At 39.9% G+C, this 17,924-nt stretch overlaps 1 protein-coding gene across 3 annotated transcripts in view; it reads right to left on the bottom strand.

Moving 5' to 3' along the window:
• Window positions 1-17,924, bottom strand: part of tln2a (talin 2a) — a 92,346-nt gene that overhangs the window by 21,236 nt on the left and 53,186 nt on the right. For all 3 annotated transcript variants that reach the window (XM_053319711.1, XM_053319727.1, XM_053319719.1), the window contains 21 exons: window positions 17,471-17,572; window positions 16,662-16,738; window positions 14,822-15,002; window positions 14,459-14,572; window positions 14,233-14,341; window positions 13,382-13,590; window positions 12,090-12,188; window positions 11,573-11,740; window positions 10,432-10,566; window positions 9,889-10,048; window positions 7,736-7,902; window positions 5,400-5,528; window positions 4,537-4,650; window positions 4,218-4,331; window positions 3,631-3,765; window positions 3,174-3,302; window positions 2,920-3,022; window positions 1,932-2,140; window positions 751-870; window positions 445-642; window positions 47-186 (listed from right to left, as the gene is read on the bottom strand). In XM_053319711.1, coding sequence (XP_053175686.1) covers window positions 47-186; window positions 445-642; window positions 751-870; window positions 1,932-2,140; window positions 2,920-3,022; window positions 3,174-3,302; window positions 3,631-3,765; window positions 4,218-4,331; window positions 4,537-4,650; window positions 5,400-5,528; window positions 7,736-7,902; window positions 9,889-10,048; window positions 10,432-10,566; window positions 11,573-11,740; window positions 12,090-12,188; window positions 13,382-13,590; window positions 14,233-14,341; window positions 14,459-14,572; window positions 14,822-15,002; window positions 16,662-16,738; window positions 17,471-17,572 — 2,912 coding nt within the window. The remainder of the gene's footprint in view (window positions 1-46; window positions 187-444; window positions 643-750; window positions 871-1,931; window positions 2,141-2,919; window positions 3,023-3,173; window positions 3,303-3,630; window positions 3,766-4,217; window positions 4,332-4,536; window positions 4,651-5,399; window positions 5,529-7,735; window positions 7,903-9,888; window positions 10,049-10,431; window positions 10,567-11,572; window positions 11,741-12,089; window positions 12,189-13,381; window positions 13,591-14,232; window positions 14,342-14,458; window positions 14,573-14,821; window positions 15,003-16,661; window positions 16,739-17,470; window positions 17,573-17,924) is intronic.

The raw sequence follows: 17,924 nt of genomic DNA, 5'->3' as shown, positions 1-17,924 counted from the left end.
TGACCAAACACTGTATGTTTAAATGTGTGGTGGTTATTTGTGGTACCGTGCAGCAGCTGCTAGCAGGTTCTTGGCATTTGCTGCTGCAGGGTCTACAGACAGACTCTTAGCAGCCAGTAGCAGCTTGCTGGAAGCCATGGAAATGTTTTTCAGGTTACCGATCACCTGCACCTGGTCATCCTTCTTCTGAAATGGTAAAATCATAACATCAAAACACACATCAACATGTGGAAATGTTTCCAAAATAATGTAAACTTCCAATGTGTCCACTTCCAACTCTGAGTAGTCATTTTTCCAGTAATACATATTTTAAAAGTGCTACATTTAGATTAAAAGTGCTAATTTTAAAATATCTCAACTGAATGAAAACATCTAGGTATACTGTATACATTTTAAAGATTTTGATGTTCCTGTGAAACTGATACACAGTACAACAAGACTAACCTGAGTGTGCCCAGCCATCTCGATGCCAGCATCAAGGAACTCATCAAAGTCTTGGCTGAACTTCCCAGAGGCCACCGCCAGCTGGCCGCTGGACCCTCTAGAGGCGTGGACCACATCGCCTGCTGACTGGTTCAGGTCTGCTGCTGTTTGGTTCAGCTCACTCTGAGCCTCTTGAAATGACTTGGAGGCTGGAGGGATCTGAATGGAGGACACAGAGAAGAGGTTAGCTGACAGATTAAACTAATATTTCTTGAACCTCTAAGCTATCAGTATGATGGCCCATGTGTGATGAAATTTCATACTCACAGTTTCTATCAGAAGCTTCTTGCTGGCCTCCCCGATGCTCTTGAGAGCCATGTCCACATCTTTCTGGCCAGGCAGACAGTTGACGCAGTTATTCAGGGAATGAGACACAGCCTTGGCCACCTGGAAGACACAGCAGGTTCAAGAGAAATTGGGTTAGAAAGTGTTAACAATGCACAAGAGCATGTACAGGTGACCAGGTGGAGCAATACATCTGAATTTAAAATGCAAATGAGCAAGGCAGTCATGCAGATGAGCTGATGTCACTATTTGGAAGTTTATTTTATCTCTTCTTTCACAAATATGAACAATCTGAAAATCTACGGTATATGAACAAGTCTGTGTTCAACGAAATGCAAACTGGGCTGTCATATCGCAGAGGCCAAAACAGATGCACATGACAATTAGAAAATGGAGCAGAGAGAGGCAGTTTATGCTCAATTTCAGATGACAAAATATTATTATATTAGACACATTTTTAAAGATTGCCTCATCTATCTTTTTGCTTATTTATCTGTCTGTACTATTATGTGTATTGAGAAACATAGTTTATTTATTTTGTGGGGAAGATACGAGAGGGACAAGGCATAAATAATGAAGCTACTGGGTCTATAAATACGGCACCAGGTTTATTATAGGGGTCCCTTGCTATAATTGACAGGTGGTCTGTTCCATGTGTTAGTGTTACTGAGCAGATGGAGATATTTACCTGGCTCAGACCATAAGAAAATATAGCAAAAGGAAAAAGTAGTGTAGGGCAAAAAAGCTGATGTTCTTTTCAGTTCTACATGGCTTCATGTTTCATTTCTTACAAATAGTGAGAATATGTTGATATGTAATGAACTGAAAATGTATCTAAAAAAATAAAACACATAGTATATGGTGAGAAAAGGTTACTATACATTTTAAATGAACCAAATGAGATGAGGAGGTAACAGTAACTGAAGAATATTCATCCAATTACAAGTCAATCTGTGCTCTAATAAAAAGTCTTGCAGACTCTAAAATAGTGGGTATACTTTTTACAAAATGAAGAATGGTCTTTGCTGTGACATGTACTGTAGTGCATTTAGCTTGCTGACACAAGTGCTGTAGTCTGACAGAAAGATGCTAGATGATGATGCTTGCACTGACAAGCACACCCCTAACCCTCCATACCCTCCAGCAATACCACAACATCTCACCTGCGCCAGTCTCTGCTGACTCTCAGCATCTCCTGGGGATATCAGTGCCTGCTTGGCCTCATGAATCAGAAGTGCTGAGCCCTCCATGACATCACGAGCAGAGTCTAGCATGGCAGCAGCCGCCTTGGGGTCCGTGGTGGAGGCAGCCACGCCGCGGGCTGCCTGGGCCAGTGTTTTCAGGGCCTGCGCTGTCTCCCTGGCTGCTATTCCTACACATAGTTAAGATTTGACAGACGACAGCTACAGTCGGACAAAGTATTGCAAAAGCATTTCAGATTATCTATACAGCTATCATACTTTATGACAAGATAATGTCACTATCAAGCATTAATTTGCCAATCTGGCTACCTTTTGGTACAAATTATTTGTAAAATGTATAAAACATAATTTATCTGTCTGGACAAATGTGTTGCAGCCAGCAAGACAAGCAATTTGGTCCAAGAGTTATTTGCTTCATAGGCAGGAACAATACCATTCTCAGTCCCATATCATATAGTTAACAAGATTACTTAAGGGAAGAAAACAGGTTTTAGCCAAAAGGAGTATTTCTCCTCAGGCTCTATGTAAGGGTAAAGAAAAGTCTCCTGGAAATACTAAAGAGATCAAGCATAAGCAAGATTAGTATGTTTTAAGAACATCTTTACCCCACTGCTTCATACAAAGCAGTAAAACACTAACTGAGATCAGTCAAAATCTGACTTGTAATGCTGTATTATTGGATTGAATTATTCAATCATATCTCAAGCAGTTTTAATATTTTAAAGTCATGTGATAAAAAGAAAGAAGCCTTATGTACTGTGTTACAAACAGCGCTCGTAACTGCAAAGATAACCAGTCAAGCCCATACAAGTTTATCGTTAACTGACAATGGCATTAATAATCATGGTAATACCAGGTCACCAAAATGTATATGTTTTCTGATGGAATGAGGCGATTAAATAACATCCACTCCTCCACACACATTTTTGCAGAAGTAAGCAGTACCAACCTGTGTAGTGTTCATTTCCTTGTGCAGCACAGGTAAGCAGCTGAGCCATAGAGGATCCTACTGACTTGGAGGTGCTGCCCAGATCCTGAGCACACTTCTCCAACTGAAAAACAAAAACATCAGTTTCATGAATAAAGCAACTAGAAACTATATATTAGGATGTGTAACCGCTGCTTGTGGTCTATACCTCTCGTATACCTAGATCAAACTTTATACAAGTCAAATCAAGCTTAGGGGTATAAAAGGTCTCTTACGGATTCTCCAGGTAAAGGTTTCAGTTGGGCATTAACAGCAGCCTGCATGGCATCTTGCAGCTCACTCCTCAAGGTCTGGACGGCAGTAAGGGCAGAGTCGATCTCCATAGGGCCGCAAGCTTCATGAGCCTGGAAAATAAAGTAGGTCTTGCTGTACTTTTGCTCATAGTTCACTGGTTTCTAAGGTTATTACTCACAGTATGTTTTGCTCTTAGTAGTAACCCTTTGACAAAGATATATTCTGTTGTTAGTTTTCTGCTAGTTATAATGTCTCTACTTCAGTCCGTTTCATGATTTTATGCATTAAGCTTAAATGATCCAGACAGGTAAAATATATTTCTTGAATGATGCAAGGGTGTCAAATTTTTTGCATGCAAGCTCTTGTGTCTAACTGGCAGTGACTTCCTGCATGTCTTGTTTTAAGTATGATATCTTCTATGCCTCTGAGTATTTGTACCTTCTGTGCAGACGTCCTCAGCTCAGCCAGGCAGGTGGCCAGGTTCTTGGCACACTGACCCAGTTGCATGGCTGCAGCCTGATCAGTCACCGTGGGAACAGACGACTTGGCCGAGGTCACCATTTTACTACCAGGCTATAGAGAGGGGAAAAAAGTAAAATGGCTAAAATGTTCAATAAAAACATATTTATTCCTTGGACCAGTAAGGGACCATTTAGAAAACCAAATGTTGCTCCAGGTAGCAGTGAACATAGAGTAAATTATATGGTGGCAATTTCACCAATAGGTACATGTATTTATGCTCCTGCATCAGCTCTGAAGTGCTACTGAGGCTTTAAACTCATAAATTCACCACCACAGTGCGTCAGTGTGTGGGTTAACTGTTACACCAAAAAGAGGTTACAGGCCTATTTTTAATGGGTCCCCACATGGAAGAAACACTATTTATACTTTATTCAGCCTCATTCTCAAGGCAGGAGAGTTATTAAGTTAAGAGTATGAGGACATAAAAGTTTTAACAATCCCTTTACAAAAGGTAATAAGTGGTGTGGCCATTGTGTGTGTTTGTATGTGTGTGTGTTTTGCACCTGTAGGAAGTTCTGGCTGGCGATGATAAGGGCTAGTTGTGCACTGAGGTCTTCTGGTTTGGCCTGACTGCCACGCACCCCCTGGACCAGCTGTGGGATGTGGTCAGCCACTGCCTATACACACAAAAAACACATACACAAGCAAAAATACAAGACTGAGACTGTATCTTTCTTTTTATCATACTGGCCTATGAACCATCAAGTAAGCTATTTAGATTCACATGCTATAGTGACAATGTCTTGCTGATAAGGATATGAAAAAGCGGTGTGAGAAAAACGGTTTCATTAATATAAAAAGAAAACCTAAAAAAAGCCTCACCTTACAGCTCTGCACCAGCTGCTGGTGAGCAGCAGTGTTCTTGTTGGAGGCGGCAGCATTCTGAGCAGCAGCAATGGTCTGTGTGGCTGCAGCCGCAGCCTGCTTGGCAGCATTCTGATGAATATTAAGACATATACACATGTAAACTATAGTAACTATAGTGCTTGTATCAGTTTATTTTCAAGCATCTATTCAAAGACGTGTAAGGTCACATCTCTTTATGGATGTTAAAAGATTTGTTTGTATTTGCTTACTACACAATGGTAAACTAAAAGCATGTCTGGCTATACAAGCTGCACTAAATACTTAAATGATTAAACATCCATGCATTAGAGTGTAAATGCAGCACAGTAAAAAGGTCTGTTCTTAAATACTAATGTTCAAATTAATGTACCATCATACCTCATACCTTGTTTATTCAAAACTAAGAAGTTATAGTAGATGTTGATAATAAAAATCCCAATATTACATAAAACTCATAACAATGAGGTAAAATATGTACACCACTGCAAATTGTAAAAGAATATGATGTGATAAGAGATGACCCAGCCTGTAAACTTAGTAACAAATACTTAATACATTAATGAATGAAATTTCAATCTCCGAGCATCACCCATTTTCCCAAGGAGCATTTTAAAAAGTGACAAACCTAAATACAAGGTTCATTCTAAGGTAACGAAAACATGATTTTTATTTTCAGGTGATTATATTATTATATACTGATTAAAACATATTTTTGAATATCATATTCCTCTTCTCCCAAGTCTGTTCTGCCACATACCACCAAATCCTACACACTACACCTTTAAATTCAGTGAGGGAAAAGCGGATGTAGCAAAAAAGTGTTCGCAATCATCACTGACCTCCAATCTGTTGATCAGCTTCTTCTTTATTGCATTCTGAGCAGCAGCGTTGGTGGCCACACGGAGCCCCTCGGCAGCTTCCCTCAGTCTCTGCTGCTGATCCTCGTTCTCTGGGTACGCTGCTGCACCCTGACAACCCAAACGCACACATGAACATTGATTAGCACATACAACTTGTGAGCCTGCTGGACCAACAGCTGGTATAATGCAGGGAAGACAAAGAAAAACTACTAATTCAACTACAATCTTAAAATAATCCAATTCCAATATTCCCTGAGTTTTGAAAAAGCTATTTCATGGTGATTTTTACATTACTTCTTATTTTAGAAAAGCATTAACATTTCTGCCTGTTAGCATTCATCACATCACACAGACACACACCTACTGAGAGAGGCACAAGACAAATCTACACCGCTGCCATCAACACATACATGTAATCTTAAAATATCCAATCAGTGTAGACAAATCTTTGGAAATGATGCAGACTTAATCAATGCATTCAGCTGCAGCTCCTCTTTGCTTGAACAATCAGTGCTTTGTTAATGGCTCCCCATGTCAAGAGATGCTTGTTAATTAATTCACATTAGCAAGCCGACCTTTTTCCATCTTGCTGTTTATATATCTAGCAGTTAACTGGGTTTGTGTGGACACCAATATCACTTAGCACCTCGATGTCTCCCGCTGTTGGAGAGAAAGCTAAGCCTGATGCCATTAGGTTAATTAACTGGGAACTCGGTAGCTTCACCTGCAGCTACACAGAGGTGGGTGTTTATGCAACTGAAAATCCATGTCATTAAAGGTTATTTTTAACCCCACAGCTGCTGGTGGCAGAAGTCTCACAGGTATTGCTATCTACACAAATGGACAAACAGAAAAAAGATTGTTTTCCTGTTAATTAGTTGCATATTTTTGTAAAATGATGTTAGTGACCAGCTTCAAGTCAGTGGAGTCGGCAGCTGTCATCTGCCTGTTGGCAACAGTTAACAGTTAACACCACTTAAATAGAAAAGCTAATTTGCATAATTATTAAAACGTGATGATTTCCAGAGGGACTAACAATATATCACATGTGAGAATTCATCATAGGAAACTAGCCTTCAAAAAGCAGGTTCTGTTTTACACTGATACAGTACACGCACAACAAGTAAACTATAGCAACTCATTCCCCAACTTAAACACCATCCGTACATACGCAACACAAGCTCAATTAATCAGTTACCAAGGCAACAACTGGCTACGATCTCAGCATCCACTGATACATAAATATACAGCTGTGTGACGGGTGATAAGTCTGGCATCGAAGTCAACTAACCAGCTGGAAGGCATCATTTAATTTTCATGGTGGAAGTGGAGAGCTATTAATATCAGTCTGAGATTCGGTAGACAGATAATGAGAGTGATGTAGAGAGATAGGAGATAAAGAGTTGGGATAGAGGAAGATGGGGGTCAGTGGCAAAGCTAAACCTCCCCTGGAGCAGTCTGGGATGAAAAAGTTTGATGTTGTCTTAGTCTTAATCATGTTTCACTCAAAACATGAGGCATAAAGACTAAATTGATGATAGATCTCAATGCTGCTCTAACATATTAGCGTACACTTCAAATCAAAGAGTCATATCAGACCTTGCATAAATCAATGTTTTTAAAAAATGTGCAGGTTGTCGAGCTTCAGTTCATTAAAATGCATTCAGTGTTGAAAGATTAACATATTTCATAATGTGAGAAAATTAGGATTGCGATTTTGTCATCAGGAGAAATTTGTGCCTGAGGGGACAACATGTTGCCTTCATTATCTACTAGTTGTACTGTAACTCTACAGTAATTATTGTGGAAAACAAACAGCATCAGAGCCACATTAAACCTAGTTCAGGAACAGAGTTACAAAGCCTTAACCAGTACGAGAGACAAATGCTGGAGCTGCTGTATAGAGGTGAAGACTAAATGAGAGCACATTTGGTTTTTGCAGATTCATAATTTACTCAGAAAGTTAAAAGGAAGTTATTTTTTCAGTAAAGAAGCACCTAACAAAGAAAGCTGAGCAGAATCACTTCACATACACACCCCCAGCCTGCACGCACACCACTCTTTCCCCTCTGCTGTCATATAAAAGGTCACCTTGTAGTGCAGTGAAACCCAGCGCTGTAGATCTTTATCTGTTCTTAAGAAATGCCAAACCAATGATTTAAAACTTTTTAAGCTACTATAACTATACTGCACTATACTGCCAACTACATAACATACTGCTTTTTATTGTTTAAAGTGGTGCTGTGAATGAAAAATAATCAAAAACCAAGCCCCGGAAATATGATATCCTTTATGTTTCATAGCCTGGTGGTTACCTTTGCTGCCTCCACCATCCTTGCAGTTGCATCAGCCAGAAGTTTTGCAGCAGCCAACAACTTCTTAGAATTGTCAACATCCACCTCAGCTTCAGCATCAGACCTCATGGCGTTCACCAGGTCTGAGGTGGCCTGAGCCAACACCCGAGCCTGACGGACCATCTCTCCTGAGATGAAGAACAGTGAGTGAGACAAGACAAAGTTGGGGAGGGGTGAGAGGAAGGAGGCAGAGAGATAGAGACAGAGAGAGAGAGAGATGAGTATAGTGTGAATATATGAGTCATGCTCATTAGAGATTATTCAGGTGACACCAGTAAATTAAAAAAATTCTAAAAGTAAATGCTTAACGCTTTCATTTTGTAGCATATTCTCCTGAGTCGATAGTCAAGAACAATTCAGACTAAAAATAATGAATCATAAATCCATCTTCATTTCCTCATCTAACAAAATAATGTATAGTTGATAACCTTTTTAGAAATAATGATGCAAGTAATAAGAGTGCCGGCTAACCTTAATGAAGCAGATAAATATTTTAAGACTGTACTGACTTTAATTTGATATCCTTTAATTTTGCATCAGTAAGATACATTCACAATTTACTTGTTAAAAAGGCTAACAGTGTGTTGACTCATAGTGGGACTGTTAGAAGCAGTAAACAAAAGCTAGCAGTTAAACATGAAGGGTTTGAATGTCACCTGGTGATAAGAAAAGGAAACAAGACACAAAAGAAACAATGTGGCTGAATTTCTCACACTATTGTAATAGCCACCCTGATTAGACCAGTATGATACCAGTTAGCTGACTGACAGAAACAATTTGATGTAGCTATTCCGCCAGCTGCAGTGTGTTGACTCCTTCTGTAAATGTTCTTTGAATCAGACTAATGAGGTAAGACAAAAGGGATGGAAAGACACAGTGTCTAATAGCTCCCTGTCAAAGCAGAACACAAAACCTATTCGGCAGCATGCTGCTATAATTCATGTTAATATTTCAGCTGATGTGCCAACACTCAACGACACTCTTTAATTCCTCGCTCTAGTCATGTTTGTGCCCGACGGCCAGGTGTGACCTAACCTGACAAATCTGACACCAGTTCAAAGGCAGTATTCTTCGACTAGCCGTGTGTATTCAGCCCTCAGCAGAGCAAACACAGTTATTCTACCGGTCTATCAGACCAATTAATCCAGCCGAGCTGACTACTGGGCCGGGACATCCTCTCTGTATCTCTTTCTATCTACCTGTCTTTCACTGCTGTCAGACTTGTTAACATCACTGTCAGCTTCTCTCTGTGGCTGAACCAGAGCTGACAGCTGTCCATTCAAACCAACATCATGCCAGTCTTACAGAGGAGAAGATGGGATGAAACAGATACTGATAACACAATAGACATACTGAGAAACTAAAACTAGAGCTGTAGTGGAATGCACGTTTTGTGGCTTAGATATAGTTTTTAAGCCAAAATATATACACTTTTTATTCAATTTCCAAGCACAACTGAGGCTAAAATTACACCATGTTCAAGTAGAGTTTACTGGATTTTAATTTTGCCCAGATAATTGATAATTCTTTACAATCATTTGTTTTCAAGTACCAGATGAGTTTAAAACCATGCTAGCGGTTTTGTTACACTGTACTTAACCAAAAGAGGCGCTTTCAGCTAAATGCTAACATCAGCATGCTAACAAAGACAATGCTACAATGCTGAGGTTGAGCAGGTTATGTTTACCATGTTCGGTTTAGCATGTTAGTGTGCTAATATTTATAACATGCTGTGTTTTATAACTATAATTATTATTAAAGTAGTATGGGACAAATTGTTTACCAAATGTCAGGAACAGTAAAGACATTTCACTCAAAACCAGAAATGTAAACCTCTGATGTCCTCTGGAGATCATTATTATCTGTACTGCTGTGTAGGGAATTTCATGCAATAGTTTCTGAAATAGTTCAGTCTGAACCAAAGTGGAAGACCAACTGACTAACTGACCATAATAAACATTAAAAACCTCACTGAAAGTAGCTGGCTGCAGGTTGTGCTTTCCTGCTTTCTGTAAAAGGGCAATTAATTAAGCTATTCCACAACCTAAGTACCTTACATCATTACTTAATAACAAAACAAAAATGCATTAAGTCAAATTCAGTAGTGGACTCACCTGCGTCTCCCATTGAGCTGAAGATACTCTCAGTAACGGTCATAATGGTGTCTGTGGCCTGATCGTAGCGCCCAATTGGCTCTCCTCTTGAGGTATACTGCCGGACGTGTTGCAGGAGATCTCCCAGAGCCTGACTCACCACACTGGCTGCTGCGCTCACCTTCAAACACAGGAGATGCACATCATCAACATTAGTGCTGTGTTTCTTAAACTGCCTTATTCCCTACTTCTAATTCCAGCAGGCTGGGGAGAGGCACACTTGACTCATTATCTTCATTGCTTCTTAAGCTGTGTGTTCCTTTAATAAACTAGAACTACTGCCTTGTTGTTGTATGCCTCTACCCATAGTCAAGCTGCAGTTTACATCCATGTCTGTCCAGACTCATAATATTAATAGCGAGGACTTCATTATTCTAGAAAGCACTAGTCTGTACTTCTTACAACTTGTTTAGTTACAGTATTTTCTGAAACAAAAAACGACAAAAATCATACATGGAAGACCACATTAAATGCTTCATGGGTCCACACAGCAGTCAAATTTACCTGTTTTAGAAGCTCACCATCCTCTGTGGCTGAGAGGCAGGCCTGGACGCAGCTCTCTACTGAGCGATCCACCAGCTTTCCAGCTTCAATTAGTTGCTCCTGGCAAACAGGGGAACTGATGGTGGGACTTACCACCTACAATAACATGGAGAGAAATGAAGGTGAAGGGTTGAAGAAAAAGAAAAAAACAATGTTATATGTTAAGGTAAGACATAAAATATGAAAAATAAAAATAATAATGGCATCATATGGGATAAAAATGATCCATGTGTGAAAAGGCAAACTTGAAAACCCCAAACTATTCAGTCAAAAGGACAAATAAAAAACCTTAACCCTTACTCTATATCATTCATCTAATATAATGAATATAATCTAAAATGATTTATTGTTGCAGATTAATTTGGTCAATTTACAAATGCATTAATCAGTTAATCATTTCAGCTCTAGTAATCTGCATTTAACTTGCCTAATGTGACTCAAACACAACCCATAAATACACTGCTACTGTATAACACATTTCCCAAAGATCAGAGGAAACAAAGATTAGAGAAAAGTCTATTTGAAAGGGATTCAGCAGATTGTTTTTATCACACTGCCATTCAGAGAGGTGAGGATTTATTTAGCAAATGCAACTATTCAGACTGGGAGCCAGGAGGGCATTTAAACTAATTAGCGGCATGTTGGTTTTACAATTACAGATGCACAAATATGACTTGGTATTTAACAGTGCCTTAGTGCATCCTGATATATTCACACTCCAAAAAATGCAGTTTTTTAAGCTACAGACAAGTCTTAGGTATTCAATTGGGGAAATAAATCTCTGTTTACCAAACCTCACTGCACTGTCTGCTAATGGGAAAGGGTGAAATTATTGTAATGCCCTTAACCAAATAGCTTCCCAACTAATTATAATATTCAAATTCGAGACAGACCTGAAATTTTAAAATAGCAGTGCATTGTTTCTAGGTATTTGCAGATATGCTACATTTATCTCTTTGAGAGTGGAGAGCATATTATACATATACTGATGTGATGTGAGTCATTTAGTACAATGAGCCTCACATTTCATGCTTGGCAGCATTGGTGAATGCTCAGCATTAAAAGGTTATTCACAAAGCATTCTTGTTTTATGTTCCTGTACCTTGGCGCATGCCACCAGCTGGGAGGTGGACAGGGCGCACTGGGTGGCTGCAGCAATGACTCTGTTTTGAAGAACTGTGTCCTCTGCAACTTGGGCCACGTTCTTGGCCTTCAGCACCAACATGGCTGCAGCATTGGCCACCGCTTTGGCCAGATTCATCAGGATATCCTGCACAACACATTACAAAGCAGGAAAAAAAGCAACTCATCAGCAACTTTATACACCTTTTATGTACATTTTTATATCACGCTCATATTAAGCAAAATTATGGAATTAGCATTTGGATAGAGCAGGGCAAGATAAATGATCTATACTACAGGGTTATATTTGCAGTTCAGTACTCTATTCAAACTAAGACATTCTGGCTAAATAATGTAATATACTAGCAGTCACTCCATATTCCCCTGGTTACAATGTGTTGTTGATAAACTGAGTAGTAATTCCTAGATACTCAGCTTTCCTCTGAACATTACACTGAGAGCAGTGATTATGACAAATGGATGAAGTGCAGTGTTACCTGGAACCTCTCATCTGTCTCGCTCTCTCCAATCTGGCGCAGGAGGTCTCCACTGGCCTGGCCGATGCTGCCCGCTGCCGTCAGCACAGTCTGTCTGGGCTACACACACACACACACACACACACACACAAAGTCATAAAGATGCGAGACTGCATTGAGATGCCTGGTTTGAAACAGCATCATTTTACATCTTGAGATGTGGCTTCTACTTAATCTGCAAAGTGTTTTATTGTGCTGTATATTGCATACTCGCTGGCATGATTCATAATATTCCAAACACAAAGACACTGCAAATAAAGAGAACCTACATGTCTTCATCTAAGGAGCCTACAGCCACATATTATATGTCCAACAACCAGTATCCATAATGCAGATGTTAATAAAGCTCAGGGTTCTCCCTAAGTTAGATAAACCTGTACATTATGCAGATTACCAGCCCAACACTCTACACTTTATTAACTCCTGAACGTTTCTTTCACATAAAAAAAACAGTAACAACCTCTTCTCAACAATGAGAACATTAATGTACTGCAACAAAAGCAGATGCAGAGACTCATGAGTGAATTATTGACCAAGTGAGCTTTGCAGCATATTTAAGCTAGCTGTGTTTCCATTAAAAACAGAACATGCCTGCCAATCAGCTCACCCTCAATCAGAGGACAATTTTGTTAGCTGAAGCTGGCCAGCAGTGCAGGATGTTAATATAATTAGGTGTAGTTCAGACGACCAAGAGAGACACGGCATTATTACGAGACAATACATTGTTTCAGGGTAGAGCTGCTCCGTGGCAAATTCAATTAACTTTTAGGTTGTCGTTGTCAATTTGACTGAACAAAGTATTTTGTGTGAAGGCAACATAATACACACAAAATCTGGCAAATCTAAATCTGGCTCAAATCCAAAGTCAGGCTCTTTATTTTCTGACACTCAACAATTGATTCACTCTATCCACCTCTGCTCCATTACGTTTGGGTTCAATATATATTATTTCACATTTCAGTTTCTACTCTAATATCTCCCTTAATGTCCATAACACTTTTTTGGCTGTGTTGGACTTGAACATGATTAAACTGCATCCTTCATATGTCAGACCTGCACATCTGTCCTGTAAGATTTGCAGATGGACACAGAAGGAGGGAAAGGTATGAATACATTTCTAAATTTACATTTTCAGGAGCAAAATGGAAAAGACAAACTGATCATTTTAAGTCCGCTGTGGACTGTGCATCTATTAAGAAAGTGAATGTGACATGCTTGACTCATGAACTGATATTATAATATCCTTTGCTCACCTCTCCAGAGGCTGGCTCCACAGCCTTCAGTAGGTCAGACACAGCCCCTGCTAGTGTCCGGGCAGCCTTCATCAGGTCGTTACCTCCGCCCACCTCATCCTCCATCAATGCAGCCAACAGCTTCACACCCTTTGACATTTCTGTCAGGTTGGAGGAGATGGTCGTGATAGCGCAGCCTACTGCTGTGTAGTCTGTGTCAGTGGGGTCGCCTGTTGAGGAGAGTAGGAGGAGGAATAAGAATAAGGAAGGCCACCAGAGAGACAGAGCCCTTTAATTCAAACCCCAAGAACCCCAGTGAGTCTCCTTAATTCACTAACACGTAGAAACAGATTCATAATTCAACATTGGGTCAACATTTTGCTTTAAAGTATAATTAAAGACACATCAGTCCACTTAAGCACTGAGAAATACACTTGAGAAAGTACAGAAATAAGGCACAAGCTGTTATCCGTCTAAGATAAACACAAATAAACTGAAAGAACAACAAGTGAACCTTGAATGGTTCAGAATTCACTGTTCCATATTCATCAAAGCAGAGCAGGAGATGAGGGAACCATTAGACTTCATACAGGATCTACAATGCTGTTAATGAGTGACAGACTGATTGAAAGATTCTGCTTTAAAGTCGTTAATTGGCCAGATAATTTTACCTCTGCTAGAAAATGTCTCATAAAAACTGTGAGCACAAGTCTTAAGACTTTCAGCAGCTTCATTAAGGGCTCCTGAAAGACATTGTATTTACAATAAATGCCACAAAGGCTACAAGAATGCATAAAGTACTACAGCCTTGCTCCATTGTCATGCTGTCAGAGTTTGATCACATTCTGCTGAGTCATGCCAGTGCCACTGACCAGCTGTGAGGTTGACGACAGAGGCTGTTCCTGCAGTGATGGCATCAACCTGAGAGTGAATCTCGTGTTTTGATTCATCCATCTTGTTCTGGATCCACACCTTGGATGCCTGTGCACAAAGAAAACAAACAACTAAAGTCATTATACTACATAAATTAGGTATTAAAGTATGAGTATGTTCTTGTCTTGTTGGTTTGATATTAATTGTCAGCCATGTGTAGCTTACCATGTCCTGTCCCAGTGGTGGCAGGTTGTCAACCTCCCCCAGGTCAATCTGAGCCTTCTGCACAGCTTGCATACTGGTGTTAATGGTTCCCATCAGAGCCTGCTGTGCTGAACTCTACACATACAGGATAATAAAGAGACTAAGTTTCTTACACAATGTAGTCTGGAGTGATTTTAGACAACTTTGCAAAAGAAGATTATTGTCCTTTGTGAAACTGTTAACATATGGAGGGAGCAGCCACAAGAAGGGTAAAAAAAAGGTGACATAGTGGAGGATGGATTTCTGTCCAGTTTTACGAACTGGACAAACTCATTAAATTGTAAGTGAAATATACTGAGAGCCATTCTGCTGTACTGTTCTTACCAGTGGTGGCATGTGTCCACGGTGCATCTGACCCATTGTGATCTGCTGCTGAGCAGATGGCATGGTGCCCATGGTGAGCGACTCTGTGCCAATGGAGCCAGATCGGATCACGCCTGGCAGCGCCACAGAGCCGTGCTCCACCCGGCCCACGCGGTTAAACTGCTGCTGAAGGATGGTAGACCTGCACGTACAGGCAGACATTTAATATAGCAGGCCGTTAATAGAGCTGCTAAAAAGGTTTAGGGATGATCACGGTGTCTTAAAACACTATGCAGAATTACGCACACAGTATGTGAACAATTCTGGAGTCGTGTTTTAAAGAGCAAATGTGGCAAGTTATATTCACTTATAATTCTGTGCACTGAAATCACACCACCATTGAACTTGTCATCTCAAGCGGAGCAAATCTCAGTTTATATCTGCTTGCTTGATAACATTGCGCATTTAGTAGCGCTTGGCACAAATTACCTAACAGCGAGGAAAAGCACTGTTCAAGGTTAGGAAATTACCAACTTGTCATAGAACTGTTTGCTCTAGTCTTTGTGCTGCCATGACAATAGACCACTTATAGTTTATTCAAGTCAGTGAGACAGTAGAGTGTATTTAGCTTCTGTGCTGTGACATACTTAAACATATATTCAATCCTTCTGTTAAATAGTGGGCGAGGCTATGTGAATTCAGAGCAAGCAGGGGACTGCGGACACACATACACACACACATTATATTTGAAATAACAAGAACAAGTGATATGATTAGAACAGTGAAAATGTCAAATTTCATTTCACTGCATCATATAGATAGCAACTGGTGATTCAAAGGAAAAATAAATGCATACATGAAAAGTGGAAACTGTCATAGGAGAAAAACTAACTTAATGAAGACAAAAAGAGCATGTTTCTGTTTCTTGGCTGTGTGTGTGAATGTGTTCTTGGGAGAGATTTAACACCAGGCAGCATGGCTCTGCACATTTGTGACAGTGGGGCACTAACACAAAGCAGACACTGACACTGCAGAGTATTCCCACAGTGTACTTCTGGAAGACAAAGCTTTGTTTTGTTTTTCCTCAGATAAGGCCTTCCAGAGTTCGGCTTGCTATGTGTTTGCAGTATTAAAGACTTTTGCCTTCGGCCCCAGTGCATCAGCCCAGATAAAAGGAAAAAAGAAAAATACAATAACAATTGCAGCAAATACTCTCTCAGTTGAGAGCAGGAAAGCAATATCAATTGAGGCAAGATGGGGGAGGAAAAAAAAGGGGCTTCAGCTACAGACTGAGAGTCCACTGCAGATAAATGAGCTAATACACATCTAATCAGGAAGTGTTCGGATAAAGCCTTTGCTTGTCCAGTGCAGCAAAATCTCCTCACATAATGATTATCTCTCAGGATAAAGTCCAGCTAAGGAAGTGTTCATGTGGGGAAATGAGGTCCTGGAAGATGAATGTGTGAGCTGTGGTTGAGATCAGTATTGTGAAGGAAATTGAAAAAAGGAGCCAGTCTGATATTGTGTTTTGCTAGAATAATATGCAATAACTTTGTGTGCTGCCATTGTACTCATAGTCAAACCATCATCATACCACAATTTATAGCAGTGTAACACAATAACACACTGTACTGTAGGAGCTGTGTGGGCACTGCTCTAAGGATTAATCTACATTTATAATCTATAAGTGTGTTGTCTAGGATTTTCATTTTCTTGCTTTTATAAAGTGTGTTAGTACTGAACTTTTTTCTACAGCACCCGAAGCTTTTTTTTTTTTTTGCTTTAAAGTTGCTCAAAGATGGAAGTCAGTAGAGGAGCTCTACTTATGTAATGGTTAAAAGAAAAAGGGTTTAGTACATACTTTTTAGGTGATACAGATTCCTCAAGCATGGTTGATTCCTCATCACCTTCTAATCCAAAGCGATCCTTGCTTTGCTTCTGCAAAAAGAAAAAGAAATATTTCTTAAATAAAAAGGAGGCCACAGTGATTTTAGAGACGCTACCCTAATGCTTTCTTTGTTAAATGTCACATTTTTGTACGCCTCACAGAAGAAAACCTGGGCCCTAATTCATCAAGCCACTTTGAGTGGGGAATTTGGGCTCAGACTGACACATATTTGGTCCTATTTTTAGGGACCAGATGAAGGTCATTTAGACAGAAATGTCACATGGAATGAATATTAAATAAACCAGCAGTAAGCAACACAGAGTGTGAAGGCTTTTTACTCTCATTGAAGCCACATATTCAGGTGTGCATATATGTTTTTTCAGTATTTTGAAGGCATTAAGCTTAGGAATGACTGTCTTCTCCTAGGAAAGAAAGAAGTGAGACTCAGTTGTGATAAGTGCAGGAAAGAACTGTTTTCTAATAAGCCAACACTTACTGAACTCATAATTTTAGGTCACTTGAACTCGTGATTATAGTTCTAATTCTCTAGAGGCGATAGTTGATTATAATTGGGCTGAAATATGCGTGATGAGTTTCTTACAGTAAATTGCACATTGCACTTCATCAGCTGTCTTGTGCTTCTTTGTATTTAAGTGCAGCTGTACCACACAGTAGCCAGGGTGCAGCAGGCATCAACAGATCTGAGATGTTATCTTCCACAGGAGGATATTGATTCATTATGATTCATCTGTGTCTCCAGAGATAAAAATAAAAGGTCTCACCTTTTTGAGGATGATGTCAATGTAACCAGCAATGAGCTGGGAGATCTGTTCCCCTTCAGTAGTCTGAACCGAGTAGTAGCTCTCCTGGTACTCCCCGAAGTCCTACACACACACACACACACACACACACACGCACACACACACACAGTGTAACATCAAACTGCTGCAAGACAGAGACAGCCTAATTAACCTTAGAACCATCTCAGGGCAGATTTTTTTCTTTAATTAGCAGAAAAAAACTGTGAGATGGAGTTATCTGTAACCCTCATATTGGCATACTTGAAATGTAAATCAATCAACCCCTGCACCCATCGACCTGACATCAGATCAAAATATACAACTCTGCCGGCTTCAACTATTCATCTTTTTTTTTTTTTTAATCCCGCTGTCACAATGACATACGGACTGAACTGCAGAGCACCCTGCTGAAATAACAACAAGAAAGGGAGGCTGT

This window comes from Scomber japonicus, chromosome 1 (genome assembly GCF_027409825.1).
Source record: "Scomber japonicus isolate fScoJap1 chromosome 1, fScoJap1.pri, whole genome shotgun sequence".
Classification (NCBI taxonomy): domain Eukaryota; kingdom Metazoa; phylum Chordata; class Actinopteri; order Scombriformes; family Scombridae; genus Scomber; species Scomber japonicus.
Note: the sequence above shows the minus strand (reverse complement) of the source record. Positions and strands in the feature narration are given on the sequence as shown.